The sequence below is a fragment of the Rutidosis leptorrhynchoides genome, chromosome 1, assembly GCF_046630445.1.
Source record: "Rutidosis leptorrhynchoides isolate AG116_Rl617_1_P2 chromosome 1, CSIRO_AGI_Rlap_v1, whole genome shotgun sequence".
Lineage (NCBI taxonomy): Eukaryota > Viridiplantae > Streptophyta > Magnoliopsida > Asterales > Asteraceae > Rutidosis > Rutidosis leptorrhynchoides.
The window spans coordinates 51,196,537-51,222,979 of NC_092333.1; the positions used below are offsets into that span (position 1 = coordinate 51,196,537).

Here is a 26,443-nt window from a genome sequence, read left to right on the forward strand (position 1 = left end):
AAAATCATTACTTTACCGATTTTAGAAAAAAAATTACTGATGAAAAGAGTTTGGCGTAAGACGATGAACTTTTTCAGTGATAGAAGCAGCGGCGATGGTGAAAGAGGTGACGGTGGTGAAGAAGGTAGCAGAAGAGATGGAAGTGGCGGTTGCAGCTACGACGATCGTCGTTGCTGCTGATTTCTCCGCAAACGACTACTTTGTAGATGAAAAGTAGATCAAAGGTTGAAAAATGGCAGGAAGCATCTAGAGGAAGTGGATAGAATGGGGGTTTTAATTTTAAAGAAAGATACCGAAATAGAGATGAATGAAGGGGATGGGAGAAGTTTGGTGAAGTCTCTAGGAGATTGATAGAAAAATAACAGCGATTCTCGAGTTTTAAATTTCAGCGGAAATGAGAGGAGAGGAGATGATTAGGAATGATAGTACCTTTAGATTTTGCCACCAAAACTCTCCGCCCATATTTAGGCGGATTAGGAAGGATAGTAAAACACTCTCATCCCCTTTCTTCTCCACTCTTTTCCGCTAAAAGAAAAACTCGAGAATACAACATAGAAGTGATTGTGTGGAAAGCAGATTGATGTGAACAGCCTGGAAGCATGGTGGTTAAAAGACGTTAATACCCTTTTAGATTAAAATAACGAAGTGAATAGTGAATTCATACATTCTATTGAATATATTTATAATTATAATTATAATTATAATATAATATAATAATTATAATATAATATAAGAATTTAATAAAAAAAATTAAGAAAATGTGTATAAAAATCTCTAATCTCTAATAACAACAGAGAGTTGATTAATTGAAGTTTTGAAACGTATACGAATAAGTGCAGATGGTTGGTGAAAACAACGTCAACGCCATTCAACCATTCATTGTAAACCCCAAAACCAAAAATAAAAAAAGTGCAGGCCCATTACTTTACAAAAAGTAGACAGATAGATGGAATAACTCCATTTCACCAGTCTCCATCTTTCATCTTTTCAACTCCTCAAACAAACATGAACATCAACTCAAATCCTCAACAACAATTTGATCACTTTACCAAACTCCCAGATGATCTGTTAATCTTCATCTTAACAAAAATCACTCAACAAGATTTCAAGTTCTTGTTTAGATGTTCATTAGTCTCTAAACTTTTTGCCAGTTCAATCCCTCTTATGCCTCGTGTTTCCATCTCAATCTCCCCACCAAATACTCGAAAACCCGGTTCGGATTACTCGAAATCTCGTTTACAAGATGTCGCAGACCGGTTTATCGATCGAAAAATGGAATATTTAACCTCGTTAAGACCACAGATTCAAAAAGCTTTGACTTTTCTTAAGAAATTTCATCATGTTCAATCTCTTGATGTTGTCTTTACAACTGATGATGATCATGAATTTAAAGAAGATGGTTTTCGATACGGGTTTCTTCCATCTTTAATCAATTGGAAAACTAAATTTGATTTCAAGTTACAAAGTTTTGTCTTTTTATTTGCTAAATATGTTAATAGAAAAACAGAGGAAACAGAGGAAACAGGGGAGGTTGATGAAGTTACACCAGAAGAACTCGAATTACGGCTTTATTCTTCGTTTCATGGCGTAGTTGATTCGATCGAATGGGGGAATGTAATGTCGTGTTTGTTAGTTCAACATCCAATGCTTCGTGAGATCACGATTTCGGGTTCAAGAAAAGGTGGTAAAATATTTTTGAAAAATGAAGAAATTGTGGATTTAAGAAATTCTTTGTCACCCGAAGATATTACAAGAATATCGGAAAATGGTAATGGGATTGGAGTAACGATAAACGTGAAATCGGCTTATGTTCCGATTTTGTATCTGCCATTGTCGGGTTTCGTTATGAAAGGGGTTTCGCTTGTTGTAGTTAGAGTAGGAAGACGGCTTTATCAACCTGGAGATGACGGTTTTCGCAGTGGAACCGATAGTTTTAGTGATAGTGACAGTGATAATGAGACTGATGATGATCATGAAGATAATCGTATAGAGTATGACGATAACGATATAATAAATTGGGATTATGACTCTGAAGAGGAAGTTTTTCGAGAAGCTGTTACTTCAATTTTGGTACATCATAAGGACAAGATGCATCGAGAGACCTAAATTGTTCGATTTCGAGTTTACATTCTACTATTATGTGTATTGTCTAATGAAAATTTATTAGTTATGTTGAGGTTCAACAATTTTTTGAATATTGGATTCGTTGTTTCGAAATGCAAAGTTGCTCTTAAACTTTGAGATAGGGAGCTCGTTCGTAACAATGAGAATGAGTCGTAACTAGGTTGCTATACCATACTTAAACTCTACATTTCGCTATAAGTTGAATTCGAAAAGATCCAAAAGTGGGTAAATGAACGAGGGTTTTCTGTTCAAGCTACCCGCGAAGGGGAGTATTTTTACTCTGATGCACACAGCCTAACCAGTTTATCTCATGACTGTTTCTAACGTTTTCACTGGCCACCCAGATGATTAACATCAGACTGATTTTTAAGCCAAATTTTGAGGTCTAGATACATATTTCGCTATTTTTCTTTTTCAATGTTTTCTCATACATCAATACTCATTGGGAGCGTATCATTTATTTTTGATAGATGAAATAACATTAACTAATTAGTAAATGAAAAGTACATCAAACACTTTAGTACTTGAGATTTGCTTGTAATGGAAGTATTACTGGTTCACCTTATTTGAATGGAGTAATCCAATAGACATAATAAAAGCTTTCTTTTTCTTGCTTTGATGAAGGTTTCGGTTTTTTAGTTCAAAAAAAAAAAAAAAAAAATCCTCTTTTTCGCCAAAAAAAAAAGCTTTCTTGTCACATTCTTACCTTAATTGAAATGGTTTTTATAGTAGTTATATAGTTTTACCAACTAAACTATGGTTGACTAAATCTGCACGTCTGAGGTAATAGAAAATGTTGTACTAAAAGGGCAGGTAAAGTTGGAGTTGACCCATTAATATAATTTTTGCCTATAAATTATGTAAACAATAGTAATATATTTATTACTGTAAAAATTAAGATAATAGGTACATAAAGTTTCCAATTTCATAATTGCCTAGAATCTGATAACATACATAATAAGTTGTTCACTGACCTAACATTTCTCATATGAACCATGAAATAGTAAATTTTCAAACTAACCATGATAGCCTAGTGGTTGGGGCCTTTAGTTATTCGCAAGAGCTATCAGGTTCAAATCTTACTCGAATCATATGTTGTGGTGGCTTAACAAAAGGGTTGAAATGATCACATAAAAATCTCCACTTTAATGTAAATAGGTAACAACTTGAATGATAGTTTAAGATATTTGTAACCAACAATTTAGGACTTACAAAGGGCTCAAACTTGTCATTCTTCAACCAATGTGGAACAAGTCGTTACAACTACAATAGTGACTTACGACCCACTTGACCCATTTCTTTTTATATCACATGTTTGTATTCTACGCAGTTAACGCGTTAGAGGTAGGATTACCAAAATGAACCAACTCACAACTTATCGAATCGAAATTGCTACCTCTAGAGCGAACAATAACTAAAAAGCTGTATGATCAACATGAAAAGGTTATTTTGTCATGTATCTACAAGAAAACTGTGTTCATCATAATATAAGTTGATAGTATATTAGTATCCGAAGGTGAATCTTCATAGATATGATAAACGAAACAACTGATATTTACAAATGAAGATGAGGAAATGAAAATAAAAAATTCAGATATTTAGGAGCAGAGAGATTTAAGTATTCTTTACACAGGTATCTGATGCAAATGAGAGATGAGTAAACAGTTACATACATAAACATGAGAATTTAAATCCTTGATGGAATCATTGGGATATTGTTCTGTAGGTACGCACAAGCAGCCGCTACTCCGCTCCCGAGCTTCACAGGGTAACCCACATCCTTTAGCACCATCTCAACTCCTGCAAGACATCCCAACAGTTGCAACTGCAGGATACGCCAAAAAAAAAAATCGTTAATATGCATTAATGTATTGCAACTATTGGTTAATATTGACCTTATAACGGCGGTTATTGAAATGTACAAGTATTTTTTAACCCCAAGGGGTAGCTACTAGTTGCATGAGTGAGAATGTTTAAAGGAGACCTAGGTTCAATCCCCACTAGGCACCAGCTACATTTTGGAGCCTTGCCTTTCACAAAAAAAAAAAAAAAAAAAAATTTCTTTTTTGCATGTTAACGAATGCCCTTAGGATGTCGTTAGAAAAATCCTAATATTAACTAAATTGAAAAAATGTGTTTGCCGGACAACCCACCCATTTTGGCCCATTTCAACCCAAACCCAATTTGACAACCGAACCATCTAGCCACCTCCAGAATTTCATAATGTTTTCCTTTTATATGGATGAAAATGGATAAATGATATTACAGGTGCACATACATCATTTAAGTGGCCAAGATGTCCTATTCTGAAGACTTTTCCGGCAACTTTGTTCAGCCCTAGACCCAAGCTTAAGTTGTATCGTTGCCATCCCCTTTTAACGATCTCAGAACTATCAATATATGGAGGAACAACAACGGCAGTGACTGTGTCACTGAAATTTTCTTTCTTTTGAGTGCAATTCTGTAGGCCCCATGCTTCCACAGCCAGCCTGCTCATTATAGTAGGAACCACAAAATTAAAACTTCATTTCCATTTATGTTTACCATTTCTAAAACATCGAAAATAGTCTTCTTCAAGCAAGAAAAAGGAATATTGTGAAAATATGAATTTTAGAGTTATATGTATTAATGATAAAAATGAAAAAAAGAGAGTATTTTTAACCTTTTAAGCTCCTACAATAAGCAATGTTGCAACTTTTGGCAATCCAAAACTCATCAAGAGGTAGAATAAGACACTTACCTAGTGGCCGTACCAAGACGAGTGTGCCTTGCAATAACATTGTCCAATCCTTCTTCAAAGATGAGATCAAGAGCAGCTTTTAGACCATACAAAAGTTGCACGGATGGAGTGTACGGCCAATATGTACCCATCTTGTAGAATTTCAAGTAGTCCTTCCAATCGAAGAATACTCTAAGTGATTTTGCAGTTTGAGAAGCCTCAATAGCTTTCGGGCTGGCACACACAATTCCCATACCGGTAGGAAGAGAAAGCGCTTTCTGAGAGCCGGTTAACGCCACATCGATACCCCATTCATCCATGCGGAAGTCAAGTGCACAAATGGATGATACACCATCAACTAGGAACAAAGCTGGGTGGTGGTAGTGATCTGAGGGTCAACAAAAACTGTTAGCTTGTTAAGGAAACAATCATATATGTATGTACAATGACTGGGAAATTTAACTTTTTTCAGTTGGGTCGGTTAAAGGTGGTACCTTAATGATCATCATAGATCAAGAAAACATAAAGTTACAAAATCTAGAGAAAATATCATGAAATACAAGATGGGTAACTTTATTTTCCAAATCTATGATATAAAAATTGTTCATTTATGATCATCATATATCAAGAAAACAAAAGGAATTACATTTAAAAAGATCTGTCAAAATCAAAGAAACATAATCAGTTTTATCAAGAACCCACCACAAAAACAGAATCTTTATCTGATCAAACGCCAATTAAGATTGAATTGTTGATAATATTTTATGGGTGGAAGTTATATAGATGGTTAAGAAAAGGTTAGAAATGGTTATAACTACAATAACTTAGAGATAATTGATATTTTTCTGTTAAGAGGTGTAATATCATGTGTTTAGCATCAAAAGCAGGCGATTTTACCAAGTATTTTCCTTACGGAAGCCAAGTTGTTAGTAACTCCTGTAGCTGTTTCATTATGAACAATGCAGATGGCCTTAATAGTATGCGCAGTATCTGCAACCAGTTTTGATGCTAGAGCGTCCAAGTCAGCACCATAACCCCAATCACTCTCCACCACGTCAACATTGTATCCAAGACGTTTCTGCTGATCCACCCAAAGTAAACTGAATTGACCAATGATAAAAGACACAATTCGGTCTCCAGGAGATAAGGTGTTCGTAAGTGCACTTTCCCACGCACCAGTACCTGTACAAATAACAATAAAGAAAAATTGCATCTTTTGCTATAAATAGCAGACCAAAACTTGAACGGTTGAGGTCACACATAGCAGACTTTAAGTCCAACAAATTTCTTAATTTGTATATATATCATACTATACCTGGCAATTGAGACCCATACTCTCAAATTTGACCTGTTTGAGTTTGACCCATGACCCATTTCAACCCAAAACGGTTTTGACCCGTTACCCAAACCGGCCCAACCTGAACCGTTTGCAAGGTATAATCATGCATGATTCTACAAAAGTTACATCACTTAGAATTATGAGCAGTACCAGTAGTTGGGATGAGAAAAGGAGTCCCGGAAGTGGTCTTGAAAATCTTCTTTACGTCTTCAAGTAAAGTTTTAGTCAAAGCAGGAATTGCAGGAGAACGATAGTCCTCGTTGTTTCGGTTCATTGCACGAAGTACCTGATCCGGGATGTTGACTGGCCCAGGAACAAACAGATGGTTCCTTCCAGGTGCATATGTGTAATCCATGTTTCCCTAACCTTTGGCCATTCAGAAAAAGAAACAAAAAATAAAAATCATTTAAGAATCAAGTAACAAGTCATGATTAAGTATATAAATAAGATGACCAAAAACTTATAACAAACAAGGGGGTTGAAATCAGTGTTCTAAGAAGCGCAAAGTGAATCTAGGCGGTCGGGTAAACTTCTAAATTCATATGTTTTTGGTGTTTTTAACAGAGTCGAAAAAGGAATTAGATATCAAAATGATTACTAAAGATAGCATTTAGAATCCCTTTCTTCAAATATCGAATCTTTTCGAAACAACCTTTTGATGCTAGCTTTTAGTTAAGTACTCAAATCCTCAACTATGCAAAATTGTAACATCAACTTTATAGAACTGTATAATCAAGTCCAACAAACCTTAATATTTCTACTCAATAACTAGAAAGCTTTGAGGATTTGAGTAAAAACTTTAGAGCCGTGAAAGTAGTAGAATCACTAACAAATCAAACTCAAACCGTAAAAGTAGTTAAGTTGAATTTTGATCATATTAATTGATCGTTGGTTAGTGTGTTCAATTCAAGTTATCTATATGATACATAAAGATTATGTTAATTAAAAAGGCGTATATTGCTAAATTACCTGATGGTGTTTATCTCTGTGTTATGAATGTGTGGAAGGAAAGAAACGGAAACAAACACTTGAAAAATACAAAAAGGAAAATATATGGAATTTATAAGAGGGCGGGAGGTAATATGTGGGTCCCTCAACAACAGATAAGAACTCCAAATGAGCCCTATTTTGAATTCTACGGCTAATACTCTAATTATGTAGCACTCCGTATTATTTATTTTTTACTTTTTTTTAAGAACTAAGAATAAGAATAAGAATGTTATGTATGTATATGTTTTTGCCACATACTCCATCTCATCATATCAAATCGAATAATATATTTATCTCTTCTCCAATAAAAGAAACAAAAAATCACCAAAATTTCAGTTTACTTCCAAATGGTAAATGGTAAATAATATTTCAATAATCATGTTACTTACTCATCTAGTCTCCAAATCAGTAACATTGATGATTTAAGGAACCTAGATGGCTAGATGTAAGTGTGAAGGAAATTTGAATTTTAACAGCCACTAGATTCTTACCCAATTTAAGTAACAAAACATGAGGTTGAAATCAAAGATAAAGTGATAAAGAAGAAGGATGTTTGTAAGCCACACTCTCACTTGTGGGAGCCAACAGAACACCTCTTTAATTCTACTTCTGGAACTACACTTCCACCCTCATCTTTATGCCATGTCATTCTTTCCTTCCATATAAGCTACTAGCATCCTTTAAGAATACACACATTAACAATACTTAAGATAAAACTATGAAGACCAAACCGTCCCAAAACAACCTAGGGTTGGAGTTGATATCTTTGTAAGATGTCTCAAGTTCAAGGAAAAAGAGTGAGAAATGGTCACGGGATAACCCGGTTGGGGTTGATACATCTGAATAATTACTCCCAAGTCCCAACTGAAAAAAACCTTAGCCGTTTATCAGCTTTAACTATGAAGACCAAATCATTATTAATTGGATAAAGGATTAACAAAAATGGGCGTACCCATTATAGGATAAACTGTTGGAACTAACATATTTTGATTTTGGGAGAAACAGGGTAAGATTACATTCACTTTTGACCCTATAAGGCAAGTAAATTACAGTTCAAAAAAATAAAAATAATAAACGTGTTTTTTTGAAGTATAGGCATGTTCAAACACTAATCTGGTTATACTGTTCACGACCATTGGAAACCACATGATATCTAAATATTGATTTTGTTATTATCTGCTATATGTTTAGGAGTTATCGAAACATATACTTGTAATCTCATCATCCACAGAAACTAGAAGATTTCTTTTACATTAACCGTCCAAATTGAAATAAGATACCTCAGAGGTTAACTCACAGCACATTAAATTTATCGAACCCACCACAATGTGTATTGATGGGTCTCAAGCATGTCTTTCTTTTTACATAAAAATGTCAAAAAAAATGGAGAGGTTTTATTATTTTTACATAAAAATGTCAAAAAAAATGGAGAGGTTTTATTATTGCAAGTAGAAAACTATAATTCCGATTTCAAATTTCAACAATACATCATTGACAAGGTGAAGGTTCGAAAGCGTATTACTCCAATTGTTTCTGTATATAAAAGCTTACTATGGTCATAAGTAGCAAGCTCAACACACTTAAAATGGATTGAATCAAAAAACTATCATATATGTTCACAAGTAACACCACCATTTGAAACTAGACCAACATAATTATTTGTTCAGAACTAAAAGAATATTATAATAAAGTTGTCCAATGTCACCACATAAATCCTGCTAAACCTATTTGATCAGTCTGAAACTGGTAAACGAATACTCATAAGAGTGAAAATGAAAACAATGGCAGCTGATCATCAAGAATAGAAAAAATTAATGCAGTTACCTTTGTTTATAGATGCCAATTCTGGCTCAGAACTTTGTGAAGCTGATTGAATCAGAATACCAAAACTGCAAATTCAGTTTGGAAGCAGAATATGATGCAAGCAAAACCAACAAAAAGAATTGAATGTTACACAGAATTGAAACTTGCAAGAAACTAGTCACATCAAAAAGTGACTGATTTAGTTAACCAAAATCTGGATAGTGTACAATTTCGGATACATACAAATTGTTTGCTATATCCCAAAACGGTGCTACTATATCTGTTAACTACCCACTATATATAAAATACGAAGCAAGTGCTAAGATTAAAATGAAATATATGAGCAACATATAGAGCAAAAACTTTAATGGCCGCATGAATCCATTTACTTTGTCCTTTGTTTATTGTGAAGTAGACATCAAATGATCTTCACCACCAGCTGATTACTGTGTTGTTATACGGCTTCACAAAGGAATATGCTTTTATTTCCTTGAGCCAAAAAATGGTTTGTGCTTGAAGCAGCAGCTATCGCCATTATGCAATTGCCAAATATCCAATAGAGACACAATATATGAACTTGATACCTCTCATGTGAAACCTTGTTTTGGACCAAAAGCAGGCTTGCGTATTCTTTGAGGCCTACCTTCCCTAAAGGGCTTAACGTGAGACGGTGCTGCTCCAAGAATCCCCAAACTTGAATCAGGTATACGTGCGGTACCATTATTAAATTGATGTTGCTGTTGAAAATGGGTATTCGGGTCAGATTCAGTTTTTCTTCTCCTTTTCCATGCTTCAAATTTTGCTGTATCAAGGCCTTTGTCAAGTAATGCAGATGATTGATGATGATCATATGTTTCATTTTTGAATCCTCTTCCATTGATCTGGGAAGTACCAACTCCTGCTGCAGCTTCTCTTTCTTGTCTGAGTTTGGTATATATCTGTTGCAGTTTTCCTCCCGATAAATTTGAAAAGTTTGAGACGTAGTTCCAAAGCCGTGTAGTCATCCCTGATTTAATTCAGCAAATCAATTTCAAATCAAACAGTATGATAACTGCTCTAAGGCAGTTTTATACACTTAGTTAATTCAAAAGAAACGATAAAAACTTGAGAAAAAGTTACTCACTTTCTTGTTTATGGAGATCTACTTCATGATCAGTAACAATTTCATCAATCCTCCGTCCAAGCAGCTGTAAATAAGTTCTAATTCTCTGAAGAACCTGAAGACATTTCAACAAATAAATAAATAAATAAATAAATAAATAAATAAATAAATTGATCATGCACAATAAGGAAACAGTTAAAAGAGAAGGTACTAATTCGACAATACAACAGAACCTTTTCTTTAGGAAGCTCTGCACTGGTGGTTTGTAACCTATGAAGACGCTCGAGTGTCTTTTTCTCTTCAGTTAATACATCTTCACACCATTCCATCCATTTCACTTCCTTGAACTGTTCATACACTTCTTCAGTGTCCGACATCTCACCTTCCTCTTTAGCTAGAACCTCGTTTTTCTTGCCACGTGTCATCTTTAATTTCAAATTTTGACCTTTTATAATATCAGGAGATCCATGTTTCCATTGTTGTCCTTTGCCACGGGAAGTTGGGATGTTGGGAGGATGATCCTTTTGCTTTTTTGAACCCTTTCGACCCCCTTTGTTCCCGGAACTCTTACCACCACCAACAGCCGCAAGTTCCTTCATACGATAACAGGACTTATTTCAGTGACACGGAAAGCCAATTGGAGATATATCAAGACAGCTCACAAGCATACAAAAGAAAAAGGAAAAACAACATGACATCACATACCATTTCAAGAAGTTGAGAAGCTCTTTCTTTCAATTGGGGAGCTCGTGGTAAGAAAGTTTCATGATGCTGAAGTTCCACCGGAGCAATTTTCTTTAATAGCCCAAGCCTTTCATCCAGCCTTATCTTTTCCCAATTCCCAAATCCATGATAATGGATACCAAGAAGCAACCGTGCGTCATCCTCTGAAAACGTGAAAGGAAAAGTTATAATTCATCCATGAGTGACAAATTTAAACGATAATTCAGTTTTTTTTCTACCGGGCAAAACTGATAATCTATGACACTAATATCCGTTGATAAAGGGTCAAACGGGATAAATGTTGCCCAAGTGTTTTTTTCTTATAAGCCAGATGATTCTTGCAAAATATACTTCATGTGATATTATATGACACTAAATATTTGAAAAATTGAATGGTTGAGGTCAATCCAACCACACTTGTACTAAAAAGGGCCTGTTAAAAACAACTGTTTTTGACATGTTACATGACCCGTCCATTTCACGGCTGTTGCTGATCCACCAAAAAAAAAAAAAAAAAAAAAAAAAACCCAGGAAAATACAATGAAGAAAGTAATACGTACTCTGATTCCACCCACAACCTTTGGACCAAGTTGCAGGTTTCAGGTACATCAATGCCTGAAATTGTGAAATTGGATCATTGTAGCGGTTAATACGCTTTGAAAGGAGTTGAAGTTCTTCGACGCGACTTAGTAGATCATCTGCCTTTACAGGAACACCGAAAAAATCCAACAAAGGTCCCTAGAGGAGAAATTAGAATAACATTTAGCAACATTCCTGTAACGTCTGAACATATATAATCCGCATATACTAGTAACGAAACAATCTGGAAAACATAAATTAATAAGAACCTTTGCATCCAGACTTCCTCCACTAACCGCTTCTCTGCAACCATTCAATAATGCATCAAAAAGCTCAATCTGTGCCTCTATTGGAGCAGCTTCAACAGACCCACCAACCTCGGGTGCTATTAAGCTCATTTGGCTATCATTTCCAAACTTCTTAACCTGGTTTTTATAATACAACGAAAAATTAGTTATGTACCCTCCTCCAGCCTTGCTTAATTCAGTTCAAATAAACTACCCCCTGAAATATACTAATACTAATATATATAGTAGCAACAGAGCTGAAACTACTGTAAGTTATTAACATGGAAAAAATCAAATGCATACATTCTTATGCTTAACTATTTGGCCAGAAAAAAGAAATTAATAAACATGGAGAAAACTCCGAACAACAAAAAGATGTAAGAATGCCAAGTATCGTAACTTTTCTTTTAACTTTCGTACCTACTTACCTGCATAAACTACAGTTCATGACAGGTAGTTATGTAAGTTACCTGTTTGTTAACTTTTTGTTTCATCACAGATATTAATTACTAACAAATGCATAACACCAAGAATATCGATGAAGCCACTTAGCCAGCAAGGTTTAGCAATACTAGCAGCCATTAAGTTAAGATGGCAATGAGGCAACATCACTTACAAATTCTCATACGCAAGTAGGCTTTCTAAATGCACCAATTAAAAGCAATCACTTGTAAATAAAGAATGATTTTGGGAGAGGTGAATATAGATAAAAGATATGGAAAGGAATCTGTGAAGAAGGCTTTAAATTAGTGGGTTAAAAAGAAATGTTGGTCTTAACGAAAAATGTAGAAGGATTTATTCACGTTTTAGAGCCTAAGAAAGTCTACCACAACTTAACTTATAATTTTAAATACAAACAGAACATATAATCTCACCGCACGAAAAAACCGTGTAGCATCTCTCTTCGGCAAGCTCCCAAATGACCACGCCCATACTTGTGCAGAAGCTCCCTCGAGTGCTGGTGGTTGATAACTAGAGATATCTGCTTTTCGGCGCTTTGAAGCTCTATCTTGAACTTCCACACCCTTCTTTTTCCTTTTGTTATCTTTCTCATTAGGGATGACCTCAGCATAACTCTTGCTGTTCCTTGCAGCACGAGGAGCCAAAGCTTCCTAAATTTATAAAAAAAAAATATATATGTAGACACATCAGTTATTAGAATAATTCTATCCTATTGCTAGCTTATCGATAGAAATATGACTGCAATGGAGAACTGGGGAAAAGGGATACACACGTCTGCCTGGGCAATGGCATCAGGTTTTATCCAGCGACTCCAAAAACTCCCATCATCTTCAGCAGAGCAAAAGTTTGCAACCTGCAAATGAGATACAATATTAAAATATGACAATTTAGACCTATATACATACATGTATTATCAAAACAGTTCGAATGAATATTATCACAAAATTCAGATATAATCCAGAAAAAAATATGTGCAATTTTTTTTCCTGAAAAACCATATGTGCAATATAGTATCTGTAACCGCTACAAAAATATATATGACATTCTTGCCTTAAATGCACTCAGCAATTCATGCCCTGCTTCATCTTCAGTTCCTTTCTGTTCAATCTTTTCTGCTCTTTCTAGAATTTCGTCAATATCCAAGCTTAGAAGACGCTTCTTGTTTTCTTCATCGTTTCTATCTTCTTTAAACAGTTCCTCAGCCCCAAATCTCAAAATAGCTGATAACTCATTCTGAAACCATGAAAAAACAAATTAGATGGTACCTGTGAATGGAACTACCACTCGTACCTGTAAATGGAACTACCACACTTGAAATCAAAGGGTCTTGATCCAAGAATAAAGGTTAATTCATCATGGCACACACACATAACCATTTCCTGATTCTTCAACTATAATAATCAAACTTTTGATCAATACCTTGTCAAATGCACTCCCCTTCTTCGCTTCTTTCTTCTCCAACCTTCCCTCAGCATTCAGTTTCTGAATAACCAAATGGTCAAGTACCTACAAAAAAAAAAAACCGTTTATTTATAAGCTTACAAATATATATACTATAATTATAAACTTTTCAACGTATGAAACATATAAACTGCTACATTGATGTGTATAAAACAATCAAAAATAATCCATCTACTAATACCAAATATAGTAACTAAGCTTATCTCATTTGAAAACTACTTAATGAATACCATCTTCTTTTTCGCACGCTCCAAGATGTCTTCCTCAACACTCTTACTTGTCACAAACCTGTAAATATTAACAACTTCCTGCTGCCCGATTCTATGAGCTCTGCTCATTGCCTACAGAAAACCATGAGATCATCAAACTAAGTGAACTAGGGTACTTATATGTATGCAAGATCAATAATATATCAGCCCCTAACCTGCAAATCATTCTGTGGATTCCAGTCAGAATCGAATATGATGACTGTATCAGCCGTTGCAAGGTTGATACCTAAACCACCAGCACGGGTAGAAAGAAGAAAACAAAAATCATCACTGCCAGGTGCATTAAAATGCTCCATAGCTTGGTGCCGTGCCTCAGCCTTTGTACTACCATCAAGTCTCTGATACTTGAAACCCTTAACGGACAAGTAGTCAGCTAATATATCTAACATCTTGACCATCTGTTACAAAGATACAAAATATCCATTCATTAGACCGGACAAACAATAGATACAAGAGCGTTCACTACTGAAAGACTCATAGCTACAAAAAAATGAAAAACAACTGTATTATTATTGTAGTTGCTTATTGCTTATCTACAATCGATCACACAATGCCTTTTACACAACTTAAAGACTAAATTTAACAATTGTAATACACGTAAAGCAATTGAAGTACCTGTGAAAATATCAGAACGCGGTGATTTGTCTCATGCAGTCTGTCAAGAAGCTTATCCAGGATAACTAGTTTTCCACTGCTAAGAATTACACGCTCCAGTTTACTGCTACCAGTAATAGCAGAGTCCCCACCATATCCATGGTCAGCACTTTCGAATAGGAAAGGATGATTACAACATTTCTTCAACTCAACAACAATGTTTAAAAGGGAAACCTGCAGATTTGCAAGAGAAGCATATCAGTTTTTCAGTAGTGTGAAAGATGAAAGGACTTCTAAAAATAGCGTTGTTTATCATGAAGGTAATGAGATCAAAGCACGACACACCAAGGAAAAGAGTAATTTCAAATCTAATGACATACATAAAGTGGAAAACATTTTGGGACTTAATACAGATCAATGTGATCGTAAAATGCCTGCATCACTTTCGTTTTCCAAAACTAATTTCAAGAAAATTACAATATATAGAAATATGATACAAGACAGATTAACCCCGTGCCAGACTTAATCCACCATCATTATATTTAACTCTTTCATCACCATCTTGATTACATCAAAATTGCCATAATGTTGTGGGTCATCAACATCATAAATAAAAACTAACCTGATTTCCACGTACACCTTTGTTCAGGTCGTGGAAGTTACGTTCCAAAATCCACTTGTAATACCTGAGAAATAAACACGCACCAATGTCAGAAAAGGAGAAATGCACAAAAACCCTCCAAATCCAACGAAACGAGTAAAAACTTACTGCTTCTGTAGAGGAGACATCTCAACACGCAGAACACGTTCAATTTTTGGGGGCAAGGACTTCTCCACATCCTTTATAACTCTCCGCAGAATGTGGGGGCGCAACTCCATGTGAAGATTAGCAAGCTATAAAAGGTAGAATACTATATTATATAAGACCTATTTTTCCAAATTCCAACTGATATAAAAAGTAAAATACATATTCATTTTGAGAGAACTGTCAATTATGAGAAGTGAAAATGTGCTTATGCGTCCCATTTAGAAGATGGAGAATGAATATGGAATTAACATTTGTGCAGGCACAGAAAAATTCTATCTTCTCTCATTTGGTGTAGGGAAAATATACATAAGTAAAAAAGGGAACTAAATGTGTAAATGCAAGATGTATAACCCATTTAGTACCTCAATTTCATTAAACGAACTAAGATTCTTATAATTCTGAACAAATTCGTCCTTGCTGTAGAATTTATCTGAGTCAAGAAAGTGAAGCAAGGCCCTGACATCATTAAGAACAAGTAAGTTCAAAAATCATTCACAAATCACTTAATATTTACAGAAGATTAATCAATTGTGTGAATACCAATAAGATGCCTACATAAAAGATGAATTTCAATTTTGACAGATTAACAATTAACAACATAGTGCACACTTGAGAAGCCTAAATCAAACAGACTAAACAATTCAGATGATTCCACACAATATAGGGAAGTGAACTATACAATCTCACTAACCAAGCCATTTAGTCTTAACATCCTAATTCCTTGATAGCATTATATACACCGATAAAGATCGAAATCATGAACAACCACCTTTGACAAACTGAGAGAACAGATGTAAATAACAACAATGCAGCAACACAAAACTTACCATAGTTCTTCAACACTGTTTTGTAACGGAGTGCCAGTAATAAGAAGCTTGTTTTTCGTGCTGAATTCCTATAAAAAGAAGTCATTCTAAGATAAGTTATGACAACAGTAACACAGAAACAGACATAGATATACACATACCTTGAGTGCTGTATATAATGAGGCTTCACTGTTTTTTAATCTATGTGCTTCATCAACCATAAGATAATTCCACTTAATTGTTGATAGCACTGTCTTATCCTTTAGTAATACTTCATAGGTTGTCAACAGAGCATCAAACTTTGTACTTCCACCAACTTTCTTATCAGAGAAAAATTCATATTGCTGACAGACCTATAACCACAAAGGAGAACTGAAAATGTAAGAAAAGGCATGCATATATAACGTTAAAAAGGCAACAATAAGCAAAGTGGATACCAAAAAAACATATTATATTCTTCCTCCAACAAAACTAGACATAATTAATGAACATACTATAAAGAAATGTCCAATTGTATTGTCCAATTAATAACCCTCAGCTAACAAACACAAAAACTACATGACATCTCATCAACAAGTAGGATACTACCACTCATCAACAACAAAGAACATATACCGGGCTACAGCCTACAAATATGGTCCCTTCCAGCTTCTATAACAAATACATAAGTCCTAAGAGCTAAAGCACCATCAGTCCCAAAATTAAATGTCCACATTACTATATTTGTTTGTCCCAAAAAAAAAAAAAATGTCTGGTTCAAGTAAAATTTACCAACTTCCTATTATACACTAGTTACATTTATTAATTCACGGAAATATATTCCTGAAAATTTGAAAAAATTTGAACTTCATAGACATTTGAAAAAAAAGGTGTAATCATTGCACATTTCTAAAACTGTCCACCGATTTAGTGGACACTTATTATAGGATGGGAACTTGGGAAGAGTTCATGACAAAAGTTGTTTTTATTATAATAAAATATTAAGGAAACCCGGTATAGCACAATGCAAAACTCACATAGATCAGGACTAGACATAGGGTGTACAGAACATATTATGGTCGAGTGTGGATGTTAACGTACCTCTCGGCTAGCACGAGTTCCAACATATACGATCACGTTCATCTCAGGAAGCCATTTTCTAAACTCCTTAGCCCAATTTGACAAAGTAGATAAAGGAACAACAACAAGAAAGGGCCCGTGAATTTGTTGGGAGTTCTGTCAGGGAAAAAGTAGATTGAATTTAATCAACATCGAGAAGCAAATTGACAGATTAAATATGTGAGAATAATATTACAAGTACCTGTAGAAAACCAAGCATAGAAACTGATTGAACAGTTTTGCCAAGACCCATTTCATCAGCTAATATGACATTAGTATCATTCCTCCAACTGCACTGTGAATATTGTTAATAGGTACTACACATAACTATATACAGCTCTTATGAAGGTGTTCGTATGACATACCTATTAACAAGAAAGTTCAAGCCCTCGAGTTGATAGTCCCTCAGTTTACCACCTTTTAACCACTCAGGCTGCTCATCAAGTTTTCTCAAACTTGCTACAAGAACGCAATAAGTTAAAAATACAACACTTATTTGATATGTAAGAGACAACCACCATAAAAGTGGGGACAAAAAGAAATAGAAAAGCAAATAACCACAGAAATACATGTACTACCATCTATTTTCTATGTAATTTTGGCTCTCATTGTCATATGATTCATACTTTATTATTTGTATAGATATATGTATAGATGTATGTATTAAAAATGGCAACAACAAATTCAACCATTTTTCGTTAAAAAGTGAATACCTTTACTCTTTCTTCTTTGAAAATCAACCATTTTTCCATGCACAGCTACAAGTGCAGCTTCTCGAGCCTGTATCCAAATTCGAAAATAAGAAACTGCTAACTAGCAGACTAAGATTATTTGCCATCGCTATACAAGTGTTCAATGCTATAATACAAAACAGAAAACCAAGTATCAGTTTAATCTTAGTTTGGAATATTTTAATTGTTATATTCTTTTAATTAAATGTTAGTGTTGGTTTAATTATTTCGTTTGTTACTTTGGGTTGATATTAGTTGACCGACTCATGCGGAAGGTGATAAAGTGGGATATGGTCTACCACTTATTTAGGTTAAAATGGTTAAGTGGTACCAAATAAATAGAAGTAGATTGTGGGCGTTGCAAGTGGATTGTTATTGCTTTCTAGGTACTATCTAAGAACATTGTAAACTTAGTTTTTAGTTGAGCAATATACAGAGTTTTATTATTTGCTCCATCTTTTGTTCCCATATTATTTCTTTTGATCTACGTTGTATTTGTACTTGTATGTTATTGGGGCCTGTAACCAATAGTGATACAGATAACTTATATGATGTAATATTAATACAATAACATCATCTGATGGCAGACACAAATGATTATTAAGTATACACTTTCTACTAAAGAACCCATACAGCCATAATCAGTTGGCACGTAACCTTACATGTAATAATGTGAATAAAAGTTCTAATGTTATTAAAATGAATTTTAATTAAATAAATAATTTGAGATATAAGTGTCATGCCCTAAAAGAACGATTCATATTGCACCGAAATTAATACAAACTAGAGTATTACCATATATTCATCGATTGCTGTTTGCGCAAATGCAATATCATCTATCTTCTCCCTATAAGATAGCATATATCAACATAAGCATTCAAGCAGGAATCGTGTTAAATAATTGCTAGATATATGATACAAGAGCTATAAACTAATACAATTTATTTATGATACAATTGGAAGAAAAACAATTTTGAGTTTGTAGTCTATATACCATGTTGCTTCAGCATAAGAAAGTCCTTGCCACTTAACCAAATACTCTGGCACTTCCAAAACTTTGCTGATTCTATCTGCAATTATTCTCTCAACCTAATTGGTGCAAATACAAAAATCATGAGTTACATATGAAGTAGTAGAAAAAGTGCAAGAAATGACATAAACTGCATAAAATGTAAAACCTGACAGTTCTGCTTGATAAGATCCAGATCCATCTCCTTGCTCACATCAATAACCTCAATCTAACAAATAGAGATATAAAATAAGAAAAGTAAGTCTTTTGACATGAAAAGGTTGACGTACATGATCGTCAAATGGATGTAAAGTAATTGAACGGGTAGTTATATTCACTCCTCCCAATATTATATGAGTAATCCTTTGTTCTTAAAACCCCCAACCACTAATCCATTTGAAACTTATTGGACAGTAAAATGATGATGAAATGCTTTAATACCGATTAAGGCTTAAACATCATATCACATACCAGTATGTGGGGTTAACAAAAAAAAGCGACATACATAATCCAGGATTGATCAAGTTAAAAACAGTATATAACTAAAATCATCACCTAGAATTACCAGTTCCAGTGAAATGTGGACAGAAAGGCAAAATATAGGCTTATATCCACTTCAAAAGTATTACAGTAGCAAATAAGGTTTTCCTTGTTCAAGCTACCCAAGGGGAGGTATTTATATGTGAATGTATGCAGCCTAACGCGGCCTAACAGGGTTATCCCGTGACCGTTTGCACCTTTTCCCTAGCCACCCCAAGATGTACAACTTTAATTACAACTGCCACTTATAAGGTTCAGCAGAAGCATGTGAAAGGAGGGACTAGGAACCTATAAGAGCTTCTGATATGAACATTAAGAAAGTATCTCTATATTAAACATAGAGAACCATCACATTCAAACCAATTGAAGATGGAAAAATAAGAAAATATGTATATATATACGATGAATAAATAAATAAATCATGTATGGCTAGCATTACCTCCTCACGGGATACTGTTCTCCTGTGCCTTATTTCCTCCATTACTTTCTTGGTGTAATTTACAACCTTCTTAAAGCCACTCAGCTGTCCACAAATAAAACATAAACGAACAAGGGTATGAAATGACACAACAATGTACGAACAGTGAAAATGACATAAGATATAGTTTAAATACTTACATTTTGTAGTTCAGCAAATGATTTCCATTGACAATGCAGATGTGATTGGCCTTTCCATTTGATGAAAAATTCAGTTTCATTCCAATCGGGCTCCGAGTCAAATAGATGGTTTAACAATAGAGGCTCCGTAGATTTGTTGACTCGAACCGCTTCTTCAGCTGTGCCCTTTGGCTGATGCCAGAGCACCTTCTCAATAGAGTCACCATCTTCCTCTTCCACGTCCTCCTTAACTCACAAACAGAACAGATATTAATATAAGCAAAAAAAGACATAAGCGAAGTAACACATTCGAGTTAGTGAGAGATAAACAACTTAATATTGATAGTTGACTCATCAGACGTAGTGGGAATTAATCAAAAACAAGAAAACAAGAAACTTATAGCTACAAGACTAGATTCCAACTCGGCAATTATACATAAACTAATGTCTCTGCTGCATTCTCTGGCACCTAACCGATCAACTATGATTATAATAAGTATCTAAACACTCATGCACACATCCTTAAACCTAACTTCATGTGTAAACGCACACTTCACTACATACATCCAAAGCAACTCAAAAAAACAATCTTAAAGTAAGATCTGTATCTATAGACAAACTAAGCCTTAAGCATTGATCCAATGTAAATCAATGCTTTCTTATAATTGATTAAGACTATACCTTAACATGCAACATACGGACTCACTAATTCTCTTATAAACCTTGAGCATCGATACAATGTAGACCAACGTTTTTAATATACACCAGCTGACTAGTCAAACAGTACTATGGATATTGATATATGTGCATTGATAAATGATCCACACCTTGTGGGTCTTTTTCTTAACATCTTCATCATGCTCTTCACTTTCACTTTCAACATATGACACTTTCCGCACTGATCTAGTTGAAGTCCGAACTTCATTATTCCTCCCAGAACCTTTTGTAAGAATAGATCGAACACCGGTATCTTTGCGGGTATGGCTACTTCTCCTTGTACTTCTGAAGTCGTCTTCAAGATCATCATCTGAATCATTGGCTGTAGAGAATTCTTCATCATATGAAGCTCGACCTCTTTTCCTTCTACTGAAAGATGTAGATTGTTTAGGCTCTCTACTAGATTTTGAAACATTACGCGCACGCTTCTGCCTTTGTGAACCCCTTGGTTTCTTATGAAAATCATCGTCTGAGATATCTAACTCATCTTCATCAAAGTTATCATCATCATCTAAATCAAGACCTTCCCAATCATCATCATCGTGTTCCTAAAGAAGACGAAAGTACGTGAGATCTCTGAACCATGTCATAAAGAAACATCAGAAAATGATTTCATGAGAAGTAGATTATATGATTATGCACATCCATATGTAAACTTGGAAAGCACAAATAGTTCCTTCAATTCAAATAGTATTCCATTAGAGAAAAGAACCTAAATGGAGGAACAGAAAAGCAAGCCCGTGGTATGCCACATGAGCTGCTCAAACAATTAAGTGCCTATCATCAAAGGTAACTTAAAATAGCATTCTTAGAAATTGCATATGTCAAAAATTTTTAGCAATACATTAATGTGTTTTCAAGTGTGAAAGTAGTTTTTGCATGAAATTCGTTACATCTCAACAATCTAAAGACTCTAAATCCAACAGTCCTAGTACCAAAAGCAAGAAACCACATTACCAATACCCAACATCAACAGAAAAGAACAATGATGCTCTAGATAGTCTAAATATGGATTAAGAAGCTCGACATAGAAAGAAATCATGAACTATACATGAGCAACTTTTAAAGTATGACAATTTAAATTACTAGAAAAGCACCTAAAAGCTGAAACTCCATTATAGAAGGTAACAATCATAGGTATTGAGTAGTTTACATTCCTACAGCTCAAGGTTGTAAAACTCGCGACTCGGGGAGAACTCGGCAAGAGGTTTTTGAGGAGTTCTCGGCGACTCGGGGAGAACTCGGGGGAGAAATCGGATGTTGACTTTTGTTGACTTTATAATATATTAGCTACAAATAAATATATATGTTAAAGATATGAAGTTTAATTAGATATAAATATTAGTTTTAACTGGAGGGGTTGAATTGTATCCATTTAGTAATGAGGTTGAAAGGAAAAATTAAACTTAAGGAGTTAAATATATGACAACTAAACTTTGAGGGGGTATTATGTAAATTGAATAGCATTAAAAAAGGAATAAAACCCTAAAGAAACAAACTCAGCCGCTATTATCTTTTTCATCTGCTCCTCTCTACGTTTTTTACTTCATCTCTTCAGTGCAACTTCGTCTACTTTTTTTGACCGGGTAAGTTAAAACAGAGGCTGAGAAGATGCAAAGAATATTTATTTAGTAACAGAAAACACATACAAAATCAAATAACTCAGATTTTAAAACACACGCTTCATAAAGTTTCGAAGAAACCCAAGAAATAGCAGCGTCAGAGAGAATAAGAGGAAGAAACGTAGGCGGAAGAGAAGAAAAATAAGTGTCGATGTGGAAGAAACCCTATTTATTGAACGTATATCACTTTTATAGAAGGGTTGACTTTTGTTGACCGAGTTTTTACCGATTCTTGTCCCGAGTTTTCGTTTTTCCCCTTCAGCCGATTACTCGGCCGAGTAATCCGAGTTTTGCAACACTGCTACAGCTAGAACCAAAAGTATTCGCTTAATAAAACAACTCGGCCATATATTTATTACGATACTACGACCAGACTAGAGAATCCAAGAATGCTTAACTTCGGGGCACTCTACCCACCATTACCCAAGAACTTAAAAAAAAAACACCATAGTGCTCTCGAAAAGTGCAATGTGAACAAACATCGCATACGAGCTTAATGTCTTAATCCATGACATAGTAGGGGTTTCACATCTACATTAAAATTCGATATAAAAATACAAATGATGACATAATCTCCTAATACACATAGGTATAACTCCTAGAGTATATTGTACACAAAACAAACCCATCATATGTAACTTCTGATTATCAAGCTTGAGACAAACAAAACTTGCATTGAATCTACTAAGAGATATTTGGGCTTCTAGAGGTTCATATTAGACAGAAAACAAATCCAATCACATGACATCAGATGGTAAATATGTTCATATTCTCTTTATTTCTATTTTTTATAGCTTGCATGTATAAGAGCATATGCATAATTTGAAATATGTCTATGCAAGGATAATAACAAATAAATTAATCTACTAATCTATAATTAATAAAATGGAGAAACATCATAGAATCATAGAATAATATTTCAAAGTAATCAATATTCAATTTCAATATATATTATTAACAGATGACCAAAATCATATAGCCAAGCTAGATAACACAAATTTAGTGAAACATCAACTTTGAGCAAAGGTTTAGGCGATCACGTGCGAGTTAAAATATAAATTCCATCAGAGACTTCATAATCGATCTATGAAGTTATAACCCTACTCAAACACAAGACCGAGCCCGTTTTGAGTAAATTATAGCCCTGCTATCCTAAGAGTCCAAATCTATCTTCACTCAGCAATTACCCTACTGCTTAGAATTCAACACAAAACATGAGTCTTTTGTAAAAAGCTTTGCAGCAGGGAAATTTTTTTGTAAAATTCAAAGAGCTAAATCACTACATGGCTTCGTATTTCTCGAAGTAAATGAAATCAATTCCGAAATAAGCACCAATACAAATTATAAGTTCCGTACTTAGAGGATGAGCAATCATAAACTACCATGCAAGTAAACAATGATCATGATACATATGCAATGAGCGAGTGATAAAAAGTACAGGCAATAACCTTCTTCCCCCTTCCAACACTTGTAGTGACCATGTCGGGATCAAAATCTGCATCGGCGGGATCATCTTCTACAGCATATAAAAGGAAGCACAAGTCAATGACTATATAATAGTCAACAGAGTGATGCCATCGGTTACAGTCATTATTCTATCAACACAATTCACAACCATTAGTAACATAAACAGAATAAACTTACCATCTTCTTCCTCATCATCATCTTCAAAATCAGCATCATCGACGTATGCAACCCCAGAAGAAGCTTTTGGTTTCTTTCTGGACACAAAGTTGTTTGTAGCAGCAACTTGCTGTTGTGCTGTCGAATTATAACCAGCTGCATTGTTTAAAAACCTGCGGTGCATTGAATCACTTTGGTCATCACCATCCAGCTCGTAATAATCATCAGACAACATCTCATCAACATTTTGACCTATATTTGCCTTGTCCACATCTGACAAATCATTATCCAATCCCTCTTCGACATTATATGCAGAACTGCTTTTTGATTCCTGCCCAGACTCTGATACATTTCTATTATTCATCGGTTGACAATCCTTCCAAAAAGTCGACCCCCATCTCCCCGTTGGTTTCCTTGTATTGGAGTCATAAGTTGTTGCATTCATTAAGTTCTCATCATCCTCCAGTGCTGTCCCATTCAGCGACCTACTGATATCATAAGGTTCACCATCACTGTGATACTGCCCATCATCCATCTTCGTAGCAAGCCCTTTATTCATACTTGAAGTCATTTCCAAATCATCATTTCCTACAATACTTTCGACTCGGTCTACACTTCCAGCTTGACTCTTGTCATTAAAAACGTTGTCCGAAACTGTTCCATTAGTATAGTTTCTAAAAAAGGCCATTGTGACTTTAACATGAAACCAAAACCACTCTCAAATTTCTTATTCACTACCAACTCCCCACCTTTTAAGCTTTAAACCTATCCACACAATCAAACACACAAGCATTAACAAAAAAAACATATCGAATTATATAAAAACGAAACGTATTGTTAGTAATTATGAATTGAAGATCGAAAAACTTAACAAAAAGCTGATTTTCAATGATTTAGATGCATGAACAATGGATCTGTCACTCTACCGGACAAAAAAAACTCACGCACGCAATTTCAACAACAGCAACAACAAAAACCCTAATTATGCCACGTTTAACAGTTGAAAAACACAATAAACAGATGATTTAAGTAATCGACTCTTAAATAGTAATCAAATTGAATTTATAATGACTTGCATTTGTTACGAACAATAACGCTCCATACATACACACAGATACAGATTACGATTGTATTTGTATGCATATACGATATTCGAATTAAATATAAGTATCGACAAAAATCAGCGCACGTTAGCAATCGTACTCACGTCGGGAAAATCGGCGCACGTAAGGAAACACGCGCCGGTGGAAGGCAGCAGTAACGATGATGATTGATTAAAATGAAATAAAGAAAATAAAAATAAAATATGGACTGTGATTGTATGTATATGTGCACGTATATATGTATGTATGTATCGGTGGATGAGAGACGGAAGAGCGGTGAAGAATGGATCATACGACGGCGGCGATTGGATTTACCGGTGGATTATGTTCGGCCAAACAGAGAATTTGGGGGAAATTTTGAGAAGGGTTAATTTCTACTTTATAAAATTAATATTTTATATTTTATTACTCCGTATTTATATTTATTTAATTTAAATTTAAATTAAATAAAATAATAAGGTTTTCGATCGGGGAGGATTGGACCTACAGGATGTGGACAAGTGGAAGTTTTTGGCCTAAGTGATATCAAGCAACGGTCGAGATTACTCGGGGGGTTTGTTGACTCGCTGAATAGTCATTAGGGATCGGGTTTTTTTGAAATAGTTTTAAAAAGTGATCATGCTATATACTTTTGTCACATTTAATGCAATACTCCGTATAAATTATTACTCCGTATTATTATTTTACTAGCTAAGTGACCCGTGAATTCACGGGTTTGGTTAAAAATCACAGAGATAAGTTAGCATAATGAATCATATTACTATATAATATAACGTAAATTGTTATCAGAAACATATTAAGCACCTAACGCAAAACATTTTCGAGTGCATAGTTTTATCACACATGAATACATACTACAAAGTCTATCATTAATACTCAAAATAGATGCAATCAAAATTTTTAAAAGAAAAATAAAATTAACACAAACTAAATACCAACGAATTGGCTAGAATTAAATCATTGGAGATCGGTAAACTTTTAAACTAAATTTTACTAACATTCAATTAACAAATTCATATAAGCTTTTCATCGAACAACTTGTACACATAAACGATAATCTTAATACTTATAATCAATTAAATAAATTAAAACTCAACACAAAAATATCAATATGATAAACATGGTTACTCTTACTCGATATCATGCAACTAAAGTTATCAACATTTTTCAAACCTTTTTTGTGTTTGATCAACAGTTATTGTCGAAAAACGCCAAGTACTTTTCCAACAAAAATAGTAGCAACCATCACAATATTATAGCTTTACACAATAAGAAACCTACAATATAACTAAATATGATTCAAATCAACCTTGAACTTATCTTCAGCAACATCGATT

At 34.5% G+C, this 26,443-nt stretch overlaps 3 protein-coding genes across 3 annotated transcripts; 1 reads left to right on the plus strand and 2 right to left on the minus strand.

The window, feature by feature from the left end:
- Window positions 1–950: 950 nt before the first annotated feature.
- LOC139859810 (F-box protein At4g18380-like) lies at window positions 951–2,300 on the plus strand. The gene has a single exon (XM_071848584.1). It carries the CDS (start codon window positions 1,006–1,008, stop codon window positions 2,104–2,106), a length of 1,101 nt encoding a protein of 366 aa, XP_071704685.1. The 5' UTR covers window positions 951–1,005; the 3' UTR covers window positions 2,107–2,300.
- Window positions 2,301–3,700: 1,400 nt separating this feature from the next.
- Window positions 3,701–7,218, minus strand: LOC139886438 (serine--glyoxylate aminotransferase-like). Its single transcript, XM_071870261.1, has 6 exons — window positions 7,152–7,218; window positions 6,333–6,548; window positions 5,741–6,025; window positions 4,865–5,231; window positions 4,403–4,613; window positions 3,701–3,949 (listed from the first exon to the last, which is right to left on the minus strand). Exons 2-6 carry the CDS (start codon window positions 6,535–6,537, stop codon window positions 3,812–3,814), a joined length of 1,206 nt encoding a protein of 401 aa, XP_071726362.1. The 5' UTR covers window positions 6,538–6,548; window positions 7,152–7,218; the 3' UTR covers window positions 3,701–3,811.
- Window positions 7,219–9,132: 1,914 nt separating this feature from the next.
- On the minus strand, window positions 9,133–25,457 carry LOC139886439 (protein CHROMATIN REMODELING 5). The gene is made up of 31 exons (XM_071870262.1): window positions 25,211–25,457; window positions 24,025–24,768; window positions 23,829–23,896; window positions 20,869–21,306; window positions 20,063–20,287; window positions 19,884–19,967; window positions 19,074–19,133; window positions 18,890–18,984; window positions 18,691–18,742; window positions 17,878–17,944; window positions 17,530–17,623; window positions 17,367–17,454; window positions 17,147–17,281; window positions 16,228–16,419; window positions 16,088–16,155; window positions 15,623–15,716; window positions 15,222–15,346; window positions 15,075–15,138; window positions 14,474–14,686; window positions 14,014–14,256; window positions 13,820–13,930; window positions 13,548–13,634; window positions 13,179–13,361; window positions 12,901–12,981; window positions 12,542–12,778; window positions 11,649–11,804; window positions 11,361–11,538; window positions 10,783–10,964; window positions 10,311–10,670; window positions 10,099–10,192; window positions 9,133–9,981 (listed from the first exon to the last, which is right to left on the minus strand). Exons 2-31 carry the CDS (start codon window positions 24,689–24,691, stop codon window positions 9,563–9,565), a joined length of 5,160 nt encoding a protein of 1,719 aa, XP_071726363.1. The 5' UTR covers window positions 24,692–24,768; window positions 25,211–25,457; the 3' UTR covers window positions 9,133–9,562.
- Between the last annotated feature and the right edge of the window lie 986 nt (window positions 25,458–26,443).

What these genes read in the sequence shown, in the direction of transcription:
- LOC139859810 (XM_071848584.1), top strand. Translation starts at nt 1,006, where the DNA reads ATGAACATCAACTCAAATCCTCAACAACAATTTGATCACTTTACCAAA.
- LOC139886438 (XM_071870261.1), bottom strand. Translation starts at nt 6,537, where the DNA reads ATGGATTACACATATGCACCTGGAAGGAACCATCTGTTTGTTCCTGGG. An exon ending in CGTCTTGGTACGGCCACTAG is followed by an intron (nt 4,614 to 4,864) that starts GTAAGTGTCTTA and finishes TATAATGAGCAG; the next exon opens with GCTGGCTGTGGAAGCATGGG. An exon ending in ATCTTGGCCACTTAAATGAT is followed by an intron (nt 3,950 to 4,402) that starts GTATGTGCACCT and finishes CGTATCCTGCAG; the next exon opens with TTGCAACTGTTGGGATGTCT.
- LOC139886439 (XM_071870262.1), bottom strand. Translation starts at nt 24,691, where the DNA reads ATGGCCTTTTTTAGAAACTATACTAATGGAACAGTTTCGGACAACGTT. An exon ending in TGATGATGAGGAAGAAGATG is followed by an intron (nt 23,897 to 24,024) that starts GTAAGTTTATTC and finishes TATATGCTGTAG; the next exon opens with AAGATGATCCCGCCGATGCA. An exon ending in AACAGTGTTGAAGAACTATG is followed by an intron (nt 15,717 to 16,087) that starts GTAAGTTTTGTG and finishes TAATGATGTCAG; the next exon opens with GGCCTTGCTTCACTTTCTTG.